The 15,289-nt window shown below is 47.0% G+C and overlaps 1 protein-coding gene across 3 annotated transcripts; it reads left to right on the top strand.

The window, feature by feature from the left end:
- Window positions 1-161: 161 nt before the first annotated feature.
- SAMD4B (sterile alpha motif domain containing 4B) lies at window positions 162-15,091 on the top strand. 3 transcript variants are annotated; one of them, XM_075260138.1, is made up of 13 exons: window positions 162-242; window positions 3,525-3,862; window positions 7,976-8,431; window positions 8,520-8,759; window positions 9,301-9,410; window positions 11,044-11,130; window positions 11,218-11,509; window positions 11,582-11,667; window positions 11,771-11,871; window positions 12,767-12,965; window positions 13,051-13,174; window positions 13,745-13,828; window positions 14,129-15,091. In XM_075260138.1, exons 2-13 carry the CDS (start codon window positions 3,667-3,669, stop codon window positions 14,155-14,157), a joined length of 2,004 nt encoding a protein of 667 aa, XP_075116239.1. In that variant the 5' UTR covers window positions 162-242; window positions 3,525-3,666; the 3' UTR covers window positions 14,158-15,091. The 3 variants fall into 3 exon arrangements, with proteins under 3 accessions (XP_075116239.1, XP_075116237.1, XP_075116238.1); XM_075260136.1 differs by having other exon boundaries at window positions 11,771-11,895; XM_075260137.1 differs by having other exon boundaries at window positions 198-242; window positions 3,535-3,862; window positions 11,771-11,895.
- Window positions 15,092-15,289: the final 198 nt, after the last annotated feature.

The raw sequence follows: 15,289 nt of genomic DNA, 5'->3' as shown, positions 1-15,289 counted from the left end.
TCAAAATGATTCCAGCCAATGAAATGGGAGCACCGCTGTAAGGGGCGTGTCACAGGGGAGGGGCTTCCAGCGCGGCTGTCAATCACTCGCGTCCCTGAGCCAATCCCTGCGCGCGGGCGGATTCTGTGCGGCACTGCGTGCGTAGTGACGTCAGTGGCCACGCAAAACGTAACGTGCGACGTGCTGGCGGCGGTGGTTTGCCTGTGTGGCTCCCCGGGGGAGTGCAGAGGCCTGACCGGGCGGTGAGTGAGGGGTATGAGGGTCCGTGTCAGGCTGGAGGTCGGGGGCAGCGGCCGAGGGGATGAGTACAGCGCGGTGCAGACGGGCTCAGAGAGGAGAGGAGGAGGGATCACTAGTCGTCCCCCTTTCTTTCCCTCACTCATCTCCATAGCAACGGGCTGGGGGCTGTTCAGTCGGGGGGTGGGGGCATTGGTGAGGGGTAAGAATGGGGAGTGTGGGGGCCTGGGGGTGCAGGGCGAGTCTGTGGTCTCAGGCCTGCGGTGCCTCAGCCCCCCTCCCACTGCGAGCAAGTCTGGGGCAGCCCCTCATGTGCTCAGAGCTCACTGTATATACTGTATGTAGGTGACTGTATTATATACTGTATGTAGGTGGATATAGATAGGTGACTGTATTATATACTGTATGTAGGTGGATATAGGTGACTGTATATACTGTATGTAGGTGGATATAGGTGACTGTATACTGTATGTAGGTGACTGTATTATATACTGTATGTAGGTGGATATAGGTGACTGTATATACTGTATGTAGGTGGATATAGGAGACTGTATATACTGTATGTAGGTGACTGTGTATACTGTATGTAGGTGGATATAGGTGATTGTATACTGTATGTAGGTGGATATAGGAGACTGTGTATACTGTATGTAGGTGGATATAGGAGACTGTATATACTGTATGTAGGTGGATATAGGTGACTGTATATACTGTATGTAGGTGGATATAGGAGACTGTATATACTGTATGTAGGTGACTGTGTATACTGTATGTAGGTGGATATAGGAGACTGTATATACTGTATGTAGGTGGATATAGGAGACTGTATATACTGTATGTAGGTGACTGTGTATACTGTATGTAGGTGGATATAGGTGATTGTATACTGTATGTAGGTGGATATAGGTGAATGTATATACTGTATGTAGGTGGATATAGGAGACTGTATATACTGTATGTAGGTGGATATAGGAGACTGTATATACTGTATGTAGGTGGATATAGGAGACTGTATATACTGTATGTAGGTGGATATAGGAGACTGTATATACTGTATGTAGGTGACTGTGTATACTGTATGTAGGTGGATATAGGTGACTGTATACTGTATGTAGGTGGATATAGGTGATTGTATACTGTATGTAGGTGGATATAGGTGAATGTATATACTGTATGTAGGTGGATATAGGTGACTGTGTATACTGTATGTAGGTGGATATAGGTGACTATTATATACTGTATGTAGGTGACTGTGTATACTGTATGTAGGTGGATATAGGTGACTGTATACTGTATGTAGGTGGATATAGGTGAATGTATATACTGTATGTAGGTGGATATAGGTGACTGTGTATACTGTATGTAGGTGGATATAGGTGACTGTATATACTGTATGTAGGTGACTGTGTATACTGTATGTAGGTGGATATAGGTGACTGTATACTGTATGTAGGTGGATATAGGTGACTGTATACTGTATGTAGGTGGATATAGGTGAATGTATATACTGTATGTATGTGGATATAGATGACTGTGTGATATATATATATAATGGATTACATGCTGTATGTGTGTATAAATTATATTCAGTGTAACCAGGCCTGTATATAGTGGATGTTATTTACAGTATATAGTGTATCTGGGCCAATGTATAGAGTACTGTATGTATGGGGTATATTATGCAGATTCTTAGGCCTACAGTGTATATACATTATACAGTATGTACTTATAGAAAATTATACAGTAGGCATTGCATATTATATACAGTGTATGGGGCACACATATATTTATATTGTTTTGTATACATATATATATTTTGTATTCTCTTCTACCCCATAGATTGTGAGCAGGGCTCTCACTACTATTCTATGGGGTCCTATAACTTATATATTACACAGTATATAGTGCACCTTTTATATATATAGTCTATAATTTCTGTGTGTGCACTGAAGTGCTGTGTCCTATATATTCCATCTAGAGATGAGCAAGTAATGGCCGTTTAGAATATCACGCACCCATAGGAATGAATGGAAGTGGCCGGCACGCTGACTTGGCCGGCTACTTAGCTGCGTCCTTTCATTCCTATGGGTGCATGCTATTATCTCTAATGCCATGATATGGGGCAGCGCTGCTTGTAGGATCCCCCTGTTCATACCCTAGTAGTGATCCCAGTACAGGACATTACGTAGCTGACTAATGCTCAGAGTCGCCTCCCAGTATAATATTCCGGCCAGTAAATCCGCCTGAGTGTAACATCTAAGATCAAGACTTTATAATGGATCTTAATAAAGAAATCTGTTTCCTTCTCCTCTTATCAGGATGATGGTGGAGAGGGGAGGAGGAAGGGGCTGCTGGGAAAGACCGAAATAAGTGCAGGTGCTGCTGCGCTCCTCTACAGACCGTACACTGTGGTGTGTGCAGCTCCTATGCACGTCTCTGTGTTTCCCTGTACATTTCCTCCCGCCCATCTGTCCCCTCACCTCTTGCATTCTGTAAGTTCAGATATTTTTGTCTTATTGCATCTTTGCTGATGTTTTAACAATTCAGGGCAAAAATAAGCAATGTTTGTTTGTTTGTTTTTTCTAGTTGTTTTTTTTTTAAGTTTCAGCAGCTGTCATGATATGACCCCGATCTGAGAACGTAGTCCTGTCCCGATCATGCGCTGGTCACGTCGCCGCGTTGGGGGTGAATTTACACACAGCTGATCTATATTCACTTTCTCTTCCATCCGAACTGGGGTCTGCAGATGTGCGTGTGCTCGCTGCCAAAACAGCCCCAAATGCAACCGCTCTCCTGCGAATTAAAAGTTCTAAAAAGTGTCAGAAGGGTTGCCTAGTTCATAAGAGAAAAGCGGAGGGGTCTAACACCCAGCACCCCTGCTGATCAGCTGTTTGAATGGGCTGCCCTCCTTCTCTGCTTCATGTTGGCTTGATTTGAAAACAATGAAGGGGTCATGGCACCCCTTTAAACAGATGACCAGTAGGGGCTAACCTTTTAATGGTTTAAGGAGAGGGACTGAGATCGCCAGTTTAGGGCTTTAAACTCCAGCAGTATAAGGACATGCTGCTGGTGAAAGGGTCACAAATTTCAGATTTGCCCTTGGCGCCCCCTTGTGAGGTGTTTTGAAGGGTCAGGGAGCAATTTTGACACCTAAGCCACACCCCTTTGTCCCGCAGGGAGCAGCAGGTGTCTGAGACCCATGATAAAGTATATAACTAGGAATTTCCTGTGCAGGAAGTCTTACATTTCATTACATGATGCTTTATCCGGTGTCTTCTTTGTTTCAGGTGTTTCCAGGTTACATATCACTTAGCAGACTGGTTATCCCTCATGCGCCATCCTGTGACCGGGCTCCCCCTGTGCGGAGAACTGTCCGCCATGTCATAGGAGTCCCCGCACCCTTTAGTTGTTGACTTTCACACCTGCACAATGAAATTCCGAGACCAGGTGAGCACGCTATCCGAGTGGTTTAAGGGCTGGAACGAGTGCGAGCAGACGGTGGCCCTTCTGTCCCTCCTGAAGAGAATCACCAGGACCCAGGCACGATTCCTACAGCTGTGCCTGGAGCACTCGCTCTCGGACTGCTCTGAGATTCACATCCTCGAGACCGAGGCCAACAGTGCTGGTGAGTGACCGCTGTCTGTTACCATCCCCGAAATACTATGTCCACCTTCACTGCCATCAATACAACTGTGATGAAGAATTCAATGACTGTGCAATAGGTGTTAACCCCTTAGCGACCTATGACGTACTGTTACTTCATGGGGATGTATGGCGCGAGCTCAGGAGCTGTGCTCTCTCTCCATACAGGGCAGATGCCGGCTGGGTAATACAGCCAGGACCTGCCGCTAACAGCAACGATCGCTGCTGTTAACCCTTTACAAACTGCGGTCAAACGCGACCGCAGCGTGTAAACTGTGCAGGCAGCAGCCTATTGAAAGTTTCCAGGCTTGTCCTAGCATTGGTTCTATTGCAGGATGCCAGAGGCCGCCTCTAATAGAACTGCTGTCATTTCACTATTCACTGCCATACTGTAGTATTGTATGAGCGATCAGAACCCCCAGGTTTCAAGGATACCTAAGGGGTCTGATCATAAATGTCAAAGAAGAAAAAATTAAAAATTAAACCCATATGAAAATGGCGCAAATCCTTTTTTTTTTTCTCCAATTGCACCTCATTCTGAAATATTTTTCCAGCTTCCCAGCACATTGCACAGCCTATTGGATGGCGCCATTACAAAGTACAATTTGTTCCGCAAACAATAAGCCATGACTGCAGGTATCCCTTCCACGTTGGGCTGTTAGGGGCGCAGGGCGGAATATCTGTGTAAAATGAAATGGCCCAAAATGGAAAAAAACCCAAAAATATAACTCGTCTGTCCACTAGGAATCCAGCGCCGCCTCTCCTCCCAGCGACTGCTGCAGCCTCTAGGTGCCATATTGTCACCGTGCCAGTAATAGGGCACCTGACCCCGTTGTGGCCCCACAGTGGTGAAAGTAAAGATTCGTCGGGAGGACCAAGACAGAGTCATTGGCGACGTTGGATTTCTGGGGACAGGCGAGCAGTCTTTTATTATTATATTAAAGGGATCATTGGATACCCTTGTTTTGTCCCTACCACATCAGAATAGCCTTAAGAAAGCTTATTCTTCTCCTACCTTTAGATGTCTTCTCCGCGCCGCCATTCGGTAGAAATCACGGTTTTTATCTGTATGCAAATGAGTTCTCTCGCAGCACTAGGGGCGTCCCCAATGCTGCGAGAGAACGCTCCAGCACTGCCTCCATCTTCTTCTGGAACGGCCTCTCCTTGTGTCTTCTTAAGGCTATTCCTACATGTTAGGGAGAAAAAGGGGATCTAATGATGGGATCCCTTTAAGCCCTTTGCAGGGACCCGTGATGCAGGAGGCAGCGGTGCAGAGGACCGTTTTCTCTGTTGCCATAGTGAGCCATAGATCTGCATAGGTGCCAGAAAAACAAAGTGAGAATATTCTGCTCCTGTGCGAATTCCTCGTTACATTGCAGCTCATGAGAGTGAATTGATGCCGAGTAAAGGACGAGCTCTGTATAATAAACGTTCGGTTCCGATGACTTGATCGTTCCTGTTTGCCGTCCGTGAATGGAGACTTTCTTATATTGGTGTCAGTGGTACAGGGGCGCAGCTTGTTATGGACGGGGTCTGTAGATAGGATCGGAATAACATTGGACAATTATCATCTGTACGTATTCATGAATGACGAAGGGAATACCGAACACAGATGTGAACCCGGCCTCATCTATAGTGAGGAGAGATCTGCTTTTTTATTTCATTGGCACAGAAATGCTGAATTCAGGAGCTGCCCATGAAAGGTTTCATCTCTTCTCTATACATATCCTGGGTGCGGTCTGTATAGATGTGTACGTACTAAATGGTTCTTGTAGTGATTCTGCAGTGAAGGGGATGCCCAGGACGGCACATGAATGCTGTAATAGTAAGCGGGACGCGGCGTATTACATTGCGAGACGCTTTGTACAAGTGACAGTGACCCCCCAGGTGTTCCCGGCAACAAACAGCTCCATTCACAGCCTTTACTCCATACTGGATGGAAAAATGAAAGCGCCGTTGTCTGCCGGGGGCCCCTGCTCTTATGTAATGACACAAACAAGAACAGCAGGAGGAGCGAAAATCTGTGCGGGAAGTGACAGGGGAGCATTTACATGTTTCAGTCCGCAGTAAGCAAGATTTGTTGGGGGTTTTTTTTACATCCTTTTAGATTTTTAATTTGGTATTTGTCCGAGCTTATACACAAGGCTAATTGTTTCTGTTGCAGCGCTGCTTTGTGTCAGCTCATACTATAGACTACACCGCTGCCATGTATGCTGGACTCTCCAGGCTCACAATATGTCCTATACTGCTGCCCTATACATGAGGCTCACAATATGTCCTATACTGCTGCCCTATACATGAGGCTCACAAGATCACCTACAGTGTTGGCCAAAAGTATTGGCACCCTGCAATTCTGTCAGATAATACTCGTGTTCTTCCAGAAAATGATTGTAAGCACAAATTCTTTGGTATTATCTTCATTTACTTTGTCTTCAATGGAAAACCACAAAAAGAATTGTCAAAAAGCCAAATTGGATATAATTCCACAGCAAACATAAAAAAGGGGGTGGAGAAACGAAGGCCCCTTCACATCTCAGGGGGGACCTGGAGCAGCAGCCAAAGAAGAAGGGTCTAAGATTCCAGCAGAGCCTTGTAAGAAACTCATTGCTGGTTAGCGGGAGCGGTTGTGCGCAGTTATTGTGTCTAAAGGTTGTGCTACCAAGTATTAGGCTGAGGGCGCCAATACTTCTGTCCGCACCAGTTTTGGAGTTTTGTGTAAAATGATCAATGATGTGACTTTTTTTTTCATTCTCTTTTGTGTTTTTTCATTGCAAGCAAAATAAATGAAGATATTACCAAAGAGTTTGTGCTTGTAATCATTTTCTGGGGGACAGCGAGGATTATCTGACAGGACTGCAGGGGGCGATACTTATACTGTATATACCCTGTGTCACTTATATACTATATAAGAGTCTGTGCTGTGTAATCATTATCTGGGGGACAGCGAGGATTATCTGACAGGACTGCAGGGGGCGATACTTATACTGTATATACCCTGTGTCACTTATATACTATATAAGAGTCTGTGCTGTGTAATCATTATCTGGGGTACAGCGAGGATTATCTGACAGGACTGCAGGGGGCGATACTTATACTGTATATACCCTGTGTCACTTATATACTATATAAGAGTCTGTGCTGTATAATCATTATCTGGGGGACAGTGAGGATTATCTGACAGGACTGCAGGGGGTGATACTTATACTGTATATACCCTGTGTCACTTATATACTATATAAGAGTCTGTGCTGTGTAATCATTATCTGGGGGACACCGGGGATTATCTGACAGGACTGCAGGGGGCGATACTTATACTGTATATACCCTGTGTCACTTATATACTATATAAGAGTCTGTGCTGTGTAATCATTATCTGGGGGACAGCGAGGATTATCTGACAGGACTGCAGGGGGCGATACTTATACTGTATATACCCTGTGTCACTTATATACTATATAAGAGTCTGTGCTGTGTAATCATTTTCTGGGGGACACCGAGGATTATCTGACAGGACTGCAGGGGGGGGCAATACTTTTGGCCAACACCGTATACTGCTGCCTTATACACTGGACTCACAATATCGCCTATACTGCTGCCCTGTACCCCGGGCTCCCTGTGATCTGAATTTTGCACCCACCCCTTTATTATTGCCTTATTTCCACTAATATGCTGTACTATGGGGATAACGTCCATCCCTATGGAGAGACCACCTATTAGGTGTGTGGAGACTTATATAGCCATAGTCGCTCCACTGCAAGGGAACATGGGAGGAATATGCAAATCTGTCTCCCAAGATGTAAATAGTGAGACAGTGCCTCTGTTGTGCTGCCCTGTATGGGAATCACCCTGAACATCATGCCTGACTTTCCCAGAAGTCTTTACTGCATAATGCCCATAGAGGGCAGTATAACACGGGCACTGTCTCCCTGTTTACATCTTGGGAGACAGATTTGCAGATTCCTCCTAATATGCTGTAGTAATAGTATTCTAGCCTGCATGTAATATCCTAATATACCAATGACGTCTCCATTGTGCATGGACATAACCTGCTGGGTAATATTAATGTGGTTAATTATTCCGATGTCCTTGTCTCCAGCTCTCATCAGTCAGTGGCACCAGGAGTCTAAGGAGAAGGTGATCGCTCTGCTCTTGTCCCATCTGCCTTTGCTGCAGCCCCGCAACACAGAAGCAAAATGCGAGTATATGAAACTGCTGCAAAAAGTGCTGGCGTACACCACCGAGAGCAACCTGTACATCGAAGAAAGCCGGCAGCTCCTGTCCTATGCACTCATCCATCCGGCCACCACGCTGGACGATCGTAACTCTCTGGCACTGTGGCTTAACCATCTGGAAGAGCGACTGTCCACCGGCTACAGCCGGCATGGCACGCATCTGCGGCAGGGCTCTGACGAGTGGCAGGCCCCAGGGGAACCCAGCCTGGGAGAGTCGGGGCATAGTTGGCATGAAAAGCCGATGCGTGAAAATGGACTTATGCCCTTCCCTTCTTCCAGTTCGGTGCCCTCTGCCATCCAGAATGTGGGTGGTAGCACAGGTAGGAGTTATTTGGGCATAGATACTAATGATACCATCTCTCTGCAGGCTCCTTTACCAGTCCTGACCTATTCCATTCTGTTTTGCAGTGCTGTCCTGCCAAATGCACCCAAGTCCCTTGAAACGCTCCATGTCCCTGATTCCCACCTCCCAGCAAACGTCTAGCGAATGGGGCGGGACCGAGGAGGCTGCCGGGCGAGCGGTCTTCCTCACCCCAGACCATGCTCCCCTCTCCCCACAGAGCAGCGTGGCTTCTTCGGGCAGCGAGCAGACAGAGGAGTCTTGTTTGGGACGCAACACATTTCAAGAAGATGGGAGTGGGATGAAAGGTATGAAACGCAAAAGGTTATGCTTGCATGGTGCAATGTACATGGTACATCTATGGGGCTGCTGGAGCTCGGAGCTGACAATCCCATAGAGTTCAGTGGTCTGGCATTTGTCACCCAAGGGGGCGCTAGCTTTACAATTATAACGTTGGAGTCTGCCACCCCATATACACATAATACCATTGAGCACATAGAGCAGGGGGCTGGTTCTGATCACATGACCTGTTTCACATCTGCTCTAGGTATCGTCCTGGCACAGATCCATCTAAAATCGATGCAAGCCCGACTGTTTCATCCAGCGATTTCCATTAAAACAAAACAGAGACCCAACAAAACCCAATTATAGTTTGTCCTGTCATATTGTTTTTCCAATATATTGTATTGCTTGGCCAGAGTTGAGCTGAAGGCCCATCCTTGTCATATATAGAGGACTGAGATCCGCCCCAGGTTTCACCACCGTTCCTCTGACCTTACATTGATGTATTACGTTTTATTTTCAGTGATGTGTTCACTCTTCTTACCGTTATTTTTTTACCCTCTCCAGATGTTCCCACTTGGCTGAAAAGTTTACGTCTCCACAAATACGCGTCGTTGTTCTCTCAGATGAGCTACGAGGAGATGATGATGCTGACAGAGCAGCACCTTGAATCACAAGTAAGCGGACATCAATTCCTTCCTTCGTTCGTACATATACACAGTGTACAAGGGGTATAACGTGCTGGGCCACGATGCTTTCTTGTAATGCGCAGGGTGCAGTTGCCTTTCCCAAGGTACCGTATATACTCGAGTATAAGCCGAATTTTTCAGCCCAGTTTTTGTGCTGAAAAAGCCCCCCTCGGCTTATACTCGAGTCAGCAAAAAAAAAAAAAAATTTTTATTTTTTTTTTTAATAGGAGGGGGGTCTATGACCAGCCACGATATCAATGTATAGAATCTCCCATAAAACAGTGCAAAAAAAAGATTTAAAAAAAAAATAAGAGTTCTAAATCACTCTCACTTTCCTTAGAATACATACAAAAGTAGAAAATGACTGTGAAACACATACACATCAGGTATCCCTGTGTCTGAAAGTGCCCGGTCTACTGTATATAGGGGATCTGCAGTGCTCCTGTTCCGTCGGGAAGGGGTTAATAGGAGGATTGCAGATCCCCTATATTCAGTCAGACTGAATTCCAAGTAGGGGAAGAAAAAACAGTCCTCAAGCTCAGGGAAGGGGCAGACAGACAACCAAAACACCCCCTCCCCTTTCACAGCATCTACTACACCCAAAAACTCCGACCATTTTAACTTTTGAAATTTTCCAGCAGCTGCTGCATTTCCCCCCTAGGCTTATACTCGAGTCAATAAGTTTTCCCAGTTTTCTGTGGTAAAATTAGGGGGGTCGGCTTATATTCGGGTCGGCTTATACTCGAGTATATACGGTATTTGGTATATTTTTATTTAAATTGACTTCTATGGTAAGATATTTTTTTTAGCAGGAGTCTGTCATCAGGAACGTTGATATCAAACCTACCACAGTGTAATGACAGCATGCTGAGCACCACCATCAGACGCACCATGTCCTTGAAAAAGCTGTTGCACATGAGCCCCAGTTCAGGGTTGCAGTAAAGAAGCTCTGCCACGCCCCCATTGCACTTGACCCTCGTTTGCATATTTCTGGTGACACACTTTTTCATTGGACACCTATCCTCTCTCCACAGGATAGGGAGATAAGTGTCAGGTCACTGGGACCCCGAGTAATCAGAAGAACAGGGGCCCCTCTGCATCCTCCAGCTGAATGGTGCACCATTGCACGCACTTGAGCATTCCATCCACTTCTTTGGGGATTGTGGTCAGTCCCAGAAGTACCCTAGAAGTGAATGGAGCGCTTCTCATACACAAGCATTGGTACATCATTCGCACAGGAGATTCTCGGATCCCCCGTTCCCCTGATCGCTCAGGGTCTCAGCAGTCGGATCCTCAGTACTCGCGTCTTATCCTGTCTGTAATGACGCTCCCTTTAATATAGAGCAGCATGGTGGCTTAGATCCAGCATCTACTCGGAGCTCACAACTTCTCTTGTGTTTGTGCTGCAGCCTCTTCCCTGTACACCAGTCACATGGTGCCGGGGCAGAGTTGTAATATCAGCAGGCCCCACCATATGTAGTGCATTGTGCTTGGTGTCCAGTGAAGAGGCTGCAGCTTCTTCATTAGGGCCCTGGCTTATTACATATTGATGACCCAAGGTAAAAACCTTAACGTTTCCAACGCACATACCCAAGTACTCACGGTGTCTTTCCTCTACTAGAATGTTACTAAAGGGGCTCGGCATAAAATTGCCCTGAGCATCCAGAAGCTACGGGAGAGGCAGAGCGTGCTGCGATCACTAGAGAAGGTAAGAGGCTCTCGGACCCGGGAATCTTACATGTACTCCGGTAGGCGTCTCTCTAACTCTCAAACTTTTTCTTTTTTTTTTGGACAGGATATTCTAGAAGGAGGAAACGTCCGCAACGCTCTGCAGGAGCTTCAGCAGATCATTATTACACCTATCAAATTCTACCGCCCGACAGAGTCTGTAAATAGCGAGCAAACTTCCCAACACAGGCCCAGCCAGGACTCTGCCAGCAAAGGCTCCGATGAGAACGAGCCGCCCACAAGTCTGACAGCTGACGGCTTTCAGCAACAAAGCGCCCCGACGAGTGACTTAGAGACGTCTGTGCCACCTATAGCAGATGGCGACATCCCTGGACAGCTTACAAGAGTACTGGGTAAAGGTGAGTGTGTCAAAACAAGGCTCGCTATCCTGACTGCTCTGTGCACGATCTGACACTTCTGTCTTTGCACAGTCTGCACACAGTTGTTGGTGTCGCGGCCGGACGAGGAGAATATAACTTGTTACCTGCAACTGCTAGAGAAGTGCCTGACACACGAGGTAAGCGGGGAATTACTAGTCTGCAAATCAGAAGCTAGCACGCTAATAATACAATACAGAACTGACGAATAACTACTGACCTCCGACGCCTCCCGTCCCACAGGCATTTACCGAGACACAGAAAAAAAGAATCCTCTCCTGGAAACAGCAAGTCCTGAAGCTGCTCCGAACATTTCCCCGCAAGGCTTTACTGGAAATGCAGGGGTACAGACAACAGAAGGGGTGCAGGTGGGCTGTATACGGGTGCAGGAAAGGGGTTGGACTAATGACGGATTCTAGTTGCGTAGTGCTGCAGAGCTGTAATCTGCAGACTAGGATCAAGTGAGTAAGGCAGGTCGTATTAGTCCAATGATCTGGATAGTCCTACAGTACATTGCTGCACGTTGTAATAGCGAGCTGTGCACAGGGTTTGAACACTAGGTGGCAGCAGAGGGGGGGGTTTAAGGCTGTATTCATACTGGGTTTGCAATGTCTATTTGTTGTCTTGGGTATACAACAAATGTATCTTCAGCCCCCAACAAATGCACAGAGTGACCTCCATAAGAGCTGCTGTTATGTCACTATATATCTTAGCTGTTGTATTTGATAGCACCCAGTGTTAAAGGGGATGTCCGGCTTGGTGAACTATCCTTATGATAGATCATCAGTTGAAGATCAGTGGTGGTCCGTCACCTGAGACCCCTGCAGATGTTTGCTGTGGCTGACGTATACTCCCTTCACAGGCCATGTGCCGTCACATCCATCACTTATGTGACCTGTTTGCAGCTTCGTTCTCCTCCTGTGATCTGCAATATCAAGCACAGTTGGCACGTAGAGGTACGTGAGTGCTGCAACGTCTTCAGCAGATAGTGAGGGTCCTTGGTTTCAGACCCCGCCGATCTTCTGAGCCTGGATAGCCCTTTTAATTGTCTGTAACTTTGGTTACAGATTTGTGACAAGTGTCCATATACCACAAACCTGCACTACAACATAGCTTTTGGTGTAGACTCATTCTAAAGGGGTCCTCTTAGCTGACACGTGGCCGCTTTACACCCGGATACTGATACGGAGTAGCTTTTTGTGCTTATTTGTCCTCTTACCCACGTTCTTGTCTTCACAGCTGGGCTTTCGCTTCAAACTCTCTCCCCATAGCTGGATCTGTGGGGCCATCCTTGGCACGAAGAGGGCAACGCCCATTTCAGATGCCCCCAAGGGCTGTACCACCTTCACGGATCGGTGTAATGAGTCCTGGGTCGATTGGGGGCGTCTCTCCGCGACATGCACTTACCAGCCAAAGCACCGGCAGCCAGGGTCGACAGGTAAGTGGCCACGGTTTGTGATCTCGGTAGCCATGATTTGTGACGGTGAAGAGGTCAGGACCTGCAGCTTTTTGTTTCTTTTTAGAACTTGTGGTTTGCCAATCCTGGAGGAAGTAACAGTATGCCGTGCCAGAGTCACAGCTCCGTGCAGCGCACCCATTCCTTACCCGTGCACACGTCTCCACAGAGTATCCTTAAGTTTCCTCCTGGTAAGTTCTTAGGTATGGGCAAACTCTGATAACCCCTTATGATGGGCACCTTGTTACGGGGGTCATTAAGAGCCCGTATTTTACAGCACCGTGTTTTTACGATGCTCAGTAGGCCGCGCACTGGAGTCCCTTACCACGACTTGGCTATCTAATGACAACTGTGAAGAATCTCCAATCCTGGACGTGTATAGGGGAAGGCCAGGACCCCACTTTCCATCCGCCGCACCACCAGTCTGTATGGTGCTGTTTCCCTAGCTGACATAAGCAGTCACGTCCCATTTATGTGAGGGGATAGTTACAGCCAGTCATATGCCCACTGATCTGGTCACATTCACCTCTGTAAGGGGCCATATTGGGACTGGAGTGGAAACGTGGGAGAGTACTGTAATGAACAAGGAATGGTGCTGCCTAGCGAAGAACATCTCTGGGCCCCAATCTGTAGTAAAGTAGTTTTAGTAAGTGGCCGAGCTAAAAAATAATAATAATAAAAGACCGTATTGGGGTGTGACGTAGAATATTCATCATTACATGTAGTGTCCGGGAATTGTATGTTCCTCTTCTTCTTACTAGATTGCCAGGTTCCCGGTGCAGATCTGGAGATTAATCCCCGGCTGGAGTCTTTATGCCTGAGTATGACTGAGCATGCGCTAGAAGGTAAGGCCACATCCGGGCAGGTCCCATTGTACCTAATAGTCATCCCGTCACATGGACGCCCTTCCTGCCTCCTTAGTGTAAAGTGGTGACTGCCAACCTTTTGCTTTCCAGTGACATTATAAACCCCAGCATGTCCTTCTATTCTGGTGTAAAGAAGGAAGTCTGATGTGGCGACTTGTCTCCGTTCTGCTTTGCACATATAAGCCGTTTTGCAGCCCTCTCCTTCATGTAGTGGATGGTGTTCGATCCGTTCAGACATGCCACCCATATTGACATAACTTGCCTTTCCTTTTCCAACAGAGGGTACAGACAAGACCTCGACAATCTGACACGGCGCTGGCTGAACCCTTCTCTACGAGGGACTGCTGATCCTATAACCTTCCCATGACCTCGGCCTGGGAAGTGCCGAAGCTTTCCCACGATACCCCCTGAGGCCATCACTACATCATCCACCCACTGCGTTCTAATACTCGTTTCAGCTATCATAACTTTTTAACTTTGGTTTAATATCCAAGTACACACGGCACCGCTAAGCGTTCATGTCGAGGAAGCAGCTTTTTCTGTCTATACATGTTTACCCTGATGTGGTAACATGGGGGGAGGGGAGCTTAATGAAGAGTCTTATTCTGGTGCACCTATTTACACCTGCCATGCACTTGGAAGGGTCACGGTGGCAGAGAGCCTGGTTGTGGCGAGCAGGAAGGAGCGTCGCTTTGCCGGGGCAGGTTTGTTTATGAGTTGCGGAGCCAGGAGCTCCGAGGAAGGAACCTCTGCCGGGCAAACACACTAAGCTACGGAACAGTAAGTGTTCCCACTACAAGGACTGGCACCTGTCAGACAGGATGCCGCTCTGTGCAGTCCCTTGTCTACTGCCGGGCGGGCAGGAGGGAGGTGTAAAAGATCAGGGCAGAACCTAATAGAGCGTGGTGGCGCTACCCTGTAATAAATGGCACAGCCTACTGTTATCTTCTCGGTAGTCCGAATAACCCTCGTGATGGACTGTCCGATCCGCATCACTTCCCTCCTCCTGCAGCGGCGGACTGGAAGCTGCCCCCTGTGCCACACGCGGAGCGTGGAGGTAAAGAGCTGGGCATCGCTGCCAAGACTGCCTGTGGCCACCTTCTCCAAAGTATTTTCAGAATAGCGCTAACTATTTATTTCTAACATAGAAACACGGCTCCTTTTCTGATAGAAGACGAAATTGTTATTTTAGATACATTTTATTATGAATAACTTTTGTTATGACTATGGCTGGTAACCATGAGTACAGATTATTAAAAGAAAATCTAAAAATCGACTCCACGTGTCAATGGCCAGGGCCTGCGTGTGTTCGTTGCAAGGGGTTAAAGCAGGGGTGCCCAATACGTCGATCGCGATCTACCGGTCGATCGCGAAGGAAGTGTGGGTCAATTGCGTGATGCAGCCAGAAGCGTTCATTTTGACTTGGTCAATTTATAAGTA

This window comes from Leptodactylus fuscus, chromosome 11 (assembly GCF_031893055.1).
Source record: "Leptodactylus fuscus isolate aLepFus1 chromosome 11, aLepFus1.hap2, whole genome shotgun sequence".
NCBI lineage: Eukaryota > Metazoa > Chordata > Amphibia > Anura > Leptodactylidae > Leptodactylus > Leptodactylus fuscus.
Note: the sequence above shows the minus strand (reverse complement) of the source record. Positions and strands in the feature narration are given on the sequence as shown.

What these genes read in the sequence shown, in the direction of transcription:
- SAMD4B (XM_075260136.1), top strand. Translation starts at nt 3,667, where the DNA reads ATGAAATTCCGAGACCAGGTGAGCACGCTATCCGAGTGGTTTAAGGGC. An exon ending in TGCTGCGATCACTAGAGAAG is followed by an intron (nt 11,131 to 11,217) that starts GTAAGAGGCTCT and finishes TTTTTTGGACAG; the next exon opens with GATATTCTAGAAGGAGGAAA. An exon ending in AGACAACAGAAGGGGTGCAG is followed by an intron (nt 11,896 to 12,766) that starts GTGGGCTGTATA and finishes TTGTCTTCACAG; the next exon opens with CTGGGCTTTCGCTTCAAACT.